This window comes from Coccinella septempunctata, chromosome 2, assembly GCF_907165205.1.
Source record: "Coccinella septempunctata chromosome 2, icCocSept1.1, whole genome shotgun sequence".
Classification (NCBI taxonomy): domain Eukaryota; kingdom Metazoa; phylum Arthropoda; class Insecta; order Coleoptera; family Coccinellidae; genus Coccinella; species Coccinella septempunctata.
Window position 1 is genome coordinate 52285915 of NC_058190.1, and position 7470 is coordinate 52293384.

At 37.3% G+C, this 7470-nt stretch overlaps 1 protein-coding gene across 1 annotated transcript; it reads right to left on the reverse strand.

The window, feature by feature from the left end:
- Positions 1–399: 399 nt before the first annotated feature.
- Positions 400–7444, reverse strand: LOC123306329 (leukotriene A-4 hydrolase). Its single transcript, XM_044888291.1, has 10 exons — positions 7265–7444; positions 7055–7115; positions 6884–6999; positions 6690–6829; positions 6524–6635; positions 6371–6439; positions 5951–6313; positions 4602–4808; positions 3902–4046; positions 400–1064 (listed from the first exon to the last, which is right to left on the reverse strand). Exons 2-10 carry the CDS (start codon positions 7098–7100, stop codon positions 418–420), a joined length of 1845 nt encoding a protein of 614 aa, XP_044744226.1. The 5' UTR covers positions 7101–7115; positions 7265–7444; the 3' UTR covers positions 400–417.
- Positions 7445–7470: the final 26 nt, after the last annotated feature.

A 7470-nucleotide genomic window follows, 5' to 3' on the forward strand; every position in this document is an offset into this window, starting at 1 on the left:
TGAAACTGCGTGCCCGAACGACACGGAACAAAAAGTGCTTATAGAGTCTACTGGCCGAACGCGACAAATATATACTTTTCAACATGTAATTAACCACATATATCTTAATCTGACACGCTCGAGTATGTTCGTTTTTTTTTACTATTCTGACAGGCTGTCCTAGACAATTCCCCCTATATACAGGTCTAATTTTTGGTAGAGGTACTCTACAGGGTCCAAGGTATGTCCCCTTATATTAATCTGACACGCTCGAGTAAATCCCGAATTTCCCTCTTCGGCTCCTCAACTATTGAGGAGAATTCCTCATTATGAAAAATTGGAATGTCGAACTGGAATTTTATAAGGATTCATTTAATTAGATATATTGTGATAGGGAAGGGGGATTAAAAAAAGATACAATAAACAACTGATAGAACTTTATTCGTTCAAATGCAGATCCTTCCCAACGGTATACGCGGAAACGTGCATCATATACCTCCTATTCGCTTTAAAATTATCAATGGCTTTACTCCTCGCCGCCTCCCACTTATACAAATCCCTGTATAACGGCCTCACGTACTTCATCCTTCCCACCTCGTTCAACCACTGCAAAACCACGGGGATCTTCTCCTCCCATCTGGCCTTCATGCAGATCCTCAACCAGCGCAGTTTGATCTCCGAATTCTTGCATTTCCCAAGCGAGAACAACCTCTCCAACTCCTTCAACTTGATGATGCTCCAAACGGACGGTTCGTCCAGCACCAACTGGAGGAAATAGATCGTCTGGCTGGCGGACATCGATTTCGCGTCTTCGGCGGTCAGGGGCGGCGGTTCCGCCGTCTCGTTCCAGGCGGACAGGCGGGAGCAGAGCCGGACCGACACCTCGCCCACCGTTCTGTCGTAATCGGGTATGTGGGGCGGCATACCGGCACCGTACAGCCACAGGTCCCAATCGATCTGCTTCACTTTGTTCTCCTTGCCGCAGGGGCAGAATTCCTTGATGAAGAAGGTCTTGAAGTCGGTCGTGTCGACCGATTTGAATTTGTAGGCGTCGAAATATTTCCTTAGGAAGGGTTCGAAGACACCTGAGGAGAATTCGGATTGGGTGAGTGAAAAGATTGACGATTTTCACGGTCGCGTGATATCAACTGTACTACATTCGCTTTTATTTTAGCGCTCGGTTGGCCATGAAAGTTTGACACGTTTCACTCTGTAAAGTACGAAAATGCGGGGTTATGACGCTTGTTAAAACATTTTTGGGTTTTAAATCAACGCTATGTTGCCCGTTCTACGTAAAAGTTTCTGTTATTACGTATTTTCTCACAATGTCGAATCTTTTCGGAAAATATGTGACGAACATAATTGAAGTTTATACAAACTGATTGACAGCATACCAAATCCAGTTATTTGCATGGCAAATACAAGAGATCAGTATAATATCATAATATGCACTAGCTTGAGGAGAGTTAATGTTCGTTATCTTCTTTGGCTAAATTTGAATACGTTACATCAGTTGTAGATTTCAAAAATATTAACCCGAAGATGAAATGCATATAATGCAGTGGTGGGGAATTGGTATCTCCCGAAAGAATTAACAGATAATTGCAAGAATGTTAAATTCTTCAACAAAAATCATCTTGCATCAATATAAGTAAAAGGAATTAAAGGAAGTTTCAAGTCAAGATGAACTTCACCTTTGAACAAAAATTTCACATGAATAAACAATTAACAGGACAACTGGCGCGTATTTGTGGCTGTTCATCTCAATACATTCATATAATAATAATAATTAGGTATTTATTGGTACCTTAATACATTTACAATGTATAGGACAAGTCAAATGAAAAATAGAAAAATCAATTTTCGAGAACTTATTCTTCGATGACATTCATCGAAAATTCTGTAGTAAACTTTTCGCATTAATTCACTCAAACATAAAATTCTCAAATGCCACCACTTTTTTGAGTCTCCCAATAGAAGGAAATTCTTTGTCATCCTCTTCATCCACAATCTTTCTAATTGTGGAAATATTCAGTTGAAATATAAGTCGTTTAGATTCAGATGAAAAATTATATAAATTCTCTTACATTGAATATGTTCGCTACCGTCTGACGTATTGTGGATTTTAGAATATCAGGGTATAACAATTTGAATGAGCGGACCTGAATTCTAAATTTCCTGAAACCCTGTCTCTTTTTTCAATCACTTTCGGCATTTTCGTAATAAAAATTGATATTAGTTGTGGCAACGCCGTTATGACATCAACGACATTTCATGAGTGCCAACCTTACTCCGTCCTAGTTACCAAAACTTGAGAAAATTATTTCATGGCCAACCGACTGCTAAAATAAATGTAAATGGAGCATAACTATTTACCTGTCCAAAGTAAATCTTCTCTGAACTTTTTTCTAGCAATCCGTGCAAAGATGGTGGGCAGCTACATGGCGTCTAATTTTCGACGGGGTGTCTTCACTTTTATCGCGATAAACTCTCGATACGATGTAATTTATACAGGGTGCGACGTTTAACTCGAGACACTACAAATCTCGAAATCTTTACAGGGTGAGGCTTTGATTCTCACAAATAGTTCAACAGTAGATTCTTGAGGTCGAAAGAAACATTTTTTTCCTATACCATTTCTACCGATTCGGCCCTGATAAAAAGATATAGCCATTTTAAGTTTTCTTAATGAGCTGTGCCACCTCTGGAAAAACAAAATTACCTTCAGACCATAGACATAGAGACGGGGATTGAGCAATACCAACATGAAATTGGCTAATTTATAGAAAGAGAAATGATCGTCGGGCCAAAACCTGTCTCTTTTCTGTTGACATAGAGGTGAGTGCGGACCAATCGAAATTCTAGAAAAAGACAACTAGCAGGTCCGATGTTCAGTTTCCCTTCGTCACTTTTTTTGGCCGTATTTCATGCACAGATAGAAAGGGAAGGCACAGTCCATGACTCTATGTCTATGCTTCAGAATAACTACCTAAATCTATGACACTAGACATCTGTGGTTCTTTCAAACAGGGTTGTATTCAGACAAAGTACCCAAATTTTCGAATTTCACAGATGCTTTTTGATTTTTGAACAGCAAATTACTCAAAAACGTCGCATTCTACAAGAAAATATGAAGAATACTTTTATTTCACGAAACGTTCAATTAATCATCATCAAATAAATGAAAAACTGCATATATTCTGAAATTCGATAAAATCGTTTATTAGATAGAACTAAAATAACATTTCCTTATGGCTTTTCAACAGTGTGTAAACCGAGCCGATTCGGAAAAATTATTAAAGGAAAAAAAAGTGTTTCTTTCTTTTCACCTCAATTTTCGAACGAGTCAATAAAGACTCACTCTGTATACAAATGAATAATGCGGCAATGTAGTGCTGTGAAATATAGATCGCAAAAGTACAATACTCAAAAAGTTGTACAATATATTCCTCAATTCATTCAAAACTTGTCACAAATATTCAGATTCGCCCTAAAAACACACGAGAGTTCGAAAAATCACATTTTCACAACCAAAGCATTAAATAAACTACTTTCCTTCGTTACACATTAGACTTTAGACTTTTTTTCGCTTACAGTTGACAGTATTCAAGTAAAAATCCAAAATGTGAATCCGAAAATGATATACATAAGAGCAACTCACCATTTTGGTTTGAAAAACACTATATTATTCACGAAACCACGAAACAAAAAGACTCGGCACTTGACAATGATTTCACCCTAGTCAATTATTGTATACTGCCCACAATCTTCACCGGCAATATTCCCATATGTCGATGTTTTTACCTTCTTTTCCGAAACATATGGCAACGATATTTTAGAATCACAAAACCAACGAATTAAATATCCGTATTCAAGGTGAATAATCGAAAAACACGGATTTTTTAACGAGTGATGTACTTACTGGGTCCTCCAACTGCTTCTTCTAAGTATCTCAAAAATGTTTGACCCTTCTCATAGGGAACGGTAGAGAATGCATCATCAGGGTGTAAGCCTTTCAAATCCACAACTAAGCGAGTCAATGGGTTGTCTTTTCCTAGGCGATTCACCTATTCAAGGAATTTTTTTTAATTCAATTACATAGATTATATTTATCAGTCAAACTTGTACACATGATTTACCAGAAGATTCCACTAATTACATATAGCAATTTTTATTCGGCAGATTCGGGTTGGTTCGAAATATACAGGCTGTTTAAATTTTCTCGAGATTGATCATCGCACGTGGGCGTCGACCAGGTAGGGAATGAAAGAAGGGGGCAAGTGACCCCCCCCTTTCCTGGAAGCTCGACCCTTCTGAAAATTAATGATAAAACACGACAGTGTTCAGTGAGAATTTTTAAGGAACCTACTGTTAAAATATATGTACAAGCCATAGACTGAACAGTAAACAGGGAGCCCAAATTATGATGTTCCAGTAACGTAAACATACAGGGTGTAACATGATGGTTAGTAGTACCTAATTCTATGTGATATTTTTGTCACAGAAATTATACAAATTAAGATTTGTACTCTCAGCGTGGATTATGAACTACAGACTTCCCAATGTTATGAAACACTCTGCATATGTACGCAACAGACATCATCTTTAAAGTTTCCACGTACACAATCCTTCAGTTCGGCAAGCCCTTCAAGAGCTTGGAAGTCCTGATCCTGGGGAGTCAGCAGTCTGCCCACTATCTTCCGCTCAATGAAAACAGTGAATCCCTCGTTCAGCCAGAAATGTTCGAAGTTTTTGTTGGTCACTAAATTTCCGGTCCAACTGTGGGCGATTTCATGGGCTACCACATTCACCAAAGATCTGTCGCCCGCCTGGGGAAGCATCATAGACGTATTAAACATGTTTAATAGATCTATGGGAAGCATGAAATCATATCCTCAACAGAATTCCTAAGACACTATAGACGATTGAGAAGATCGCTTTTTTATTAACGAGATTTATTCCCTCATAGGTCGCAACTGGCCTTATGCAATTTTGGAACATTTAAAAATGTCGTTTATCCCCAGTAGCAGATTTTAATGATTACCATCAATATTATGTTGGTAATAGCTAATTCAGTAAGAACAAGAACCATAGACATAGAGATATGGACTGTGCCTTCCCTACATATCTGTGCATGAAATACGGCCAAAAAAAGGGACAGAGAAACTGAACCTCGCGCTTGCTAGTTGTTTTTTTGATTCGTCCGCACTCATTTCTATGTCAACGGAAAAGAGACAGGTATTGGCCCGACGATCATTTCTCTCTTCCTATAAAATAGAAAATTCTATGCTAGCATTTCTCAGTCCATGACTCTATGTCTATGACAAGAACAAAGTGTTGTTACTCTTTGATAAGACTTTGAGTTGCGGAATTCACCGAATTCAGGTTGGTATTGATAGTAAACACCATAGTGTCTATGGAAAATGGTAAACACTGACATAGAGTATGTGAATCGTAGATGCACGATGGACGATGTCTAGTCTATGTACTGACCATAGACATAAATAACATAATAAGTCTATGGTTTGTATATGAACCTCTTTGGTTGTCAAAGCAAAGAGGTTCCTCTTTGATAATGCTTATTTTAAATCTGAATCTTCTTGATTTAACCGACAGTTCTCACGTATTTGGATGAAATTCTCGAGAAATCGTAACTATCGAATTCACAGTTTGCTAAGATTGAAAATTTTATCAATGTCCCCTATTGCATCCAAGTTAAAAGCAGTAAGCAGTAATAAAATGCGAGGTAAGAATTGAAGAGAAGTATCATCTCAAAATTACTCCATTTTCTATCCAAGATTTGAAAATTCAAATATTTCTGCAGTTTCAGTGACATAACCTAAGAAAACTCATGGTAGTTGTCGAAAAAACTTCAATTTTCAAAAATCTCCTACACTAAGCTTTTTTTCTAGTTGAAAACCAAATTCAAAGGGATTTTAAATGAAATTATGTACTATTTTATCTTACTCACCAGCAGAGTTGGGGTGACGAAAGTCAAACACGGATTTTCCATACCACCATATGGAAAACTGGGGGGCAAAACTAGCAAATCATAAATTCCCCAAACGTAAGGTCCACAAATTGCTTCCGCAGTTTGCAACTGATGCTCAGTATTGGCAAATTCAAAAGCACTTTCTTCAATTATCTCTTTCTCTGCCCATACATGTGAACGGGGTCCAATTTTTCTAGACTCCAAGGCTCCTATAGCAATTGCAATCAAATAAGAAGGAATCGGCACATCTTGAACAAAATGGAAAAGTTTGCCATCATGAAGTTCTCTAACATGATCTCTTATTGCAGACATAAGCACTGTTAGTTGAGGGGGTGCAGATATCTGAAATCAAAGACATGTCAAAGCATTCATACGACTACAAAGGTAGATCAAACTTACTGTAGCACTGTACTTCGTTTTAACACCTGGTGTATCCTGACAAGGTAAGAATGATCTAGCATGAACAGCCTGAAACAGATATGATCTTCAGTGTCATGTCATAATTATAAATAAAGTTGAAATATCCAAATTTTTACAACACATTTCATATACCTGAAACTGACTGAACAAATATGGATGTTTCTTTCCAGATGTTTGATCAGGTGAAAGCCATTGCAGGCCACTAGCATCAGGACTAGTTTCATACTCAATCTTGAGTACATAACTGAAAATAAGACGCATTCCAAAAATTTCTCCTTCACTTCACAACTGTACTCACTCGCTGCCATTTTTATTCGGTAACTCAAGGGTCAATTTTTGACCAAATTCTCCCACCTGTTCACCAAGAATATATTTCACCTCCTTGTCTAGGTCGACCTCAATTATTTTATGTATATTCAAATCTTTAGTATCTAAAATCTTGAGACACTTTTAGTCCACACAAAATATGAACTAGGCTAGAGAACAACTTACAACTTCATTTGCACTTCCATCAATTTTCTCTACTTTGAGTATTACAAAACCAGTGAAAATTTTTTTTTCGAAGCTAACGCTAAGGTTCAGTTCGATATTGGTGACGAGAGCAAGATCTGAAAGCTTAGTGAAAATCTTATCGTATAATTTCGGTTAATTGGAATTTCTTACCGGGCCTAGAGAACGAACTAGGATCAAGAGGACTCAATCCTTCCATATTTTCGTTCTTGACCTGAAAATGTTTAATGAGCATATAATAGCTGGGAACTGCCGCTATCGCTATTATTCCAATGATAACTTGGAGCGCATAATGTTTAATCTTTGATAACAAGTCTATCATTTCGAATAGTTAACTGGGTTATATTATTACAACTTTTTTACCTTGAATCTTTCAAGAACTGGGAATGGAATGTCGTGGAATAAACAGTTGGATAGCGAGCTACGGTTTATCCAATTAAACTGCTAGAGAAGTATTTATTTAGTTATTCAGAATAATGTTATTAAAAAAATATAAATCAAAATTGAAATTCATGTCAATCAATCTGTCAATTTGACACATGTCATTTGTAATCTGTAGTCCTTGAACC

Coding starts and splice junctions, on each gene's coding strand:
- LOC123306329 (XM_044888291.1), bottom strand. CDS start 7,100: ATGGAAGGATTGAGTCCTCTTGATCCTAGTTCGTTCTCTAGGCCCG. Junction 6,830..6,883: donor ATGGAAGTGCAAATGAAGTT/GTAAGTTGTTCT, acceptor AAGTGTCTCAAG/ATTTTAGATACTAAAGATTT. Junction 4,809..5,950: donor TCGTCACCCCAACTCTGCTG/GTGAGTAAGATA, acceptor ATGCTTCCCCAG/GCGGGCGACAGATCTTTGGT.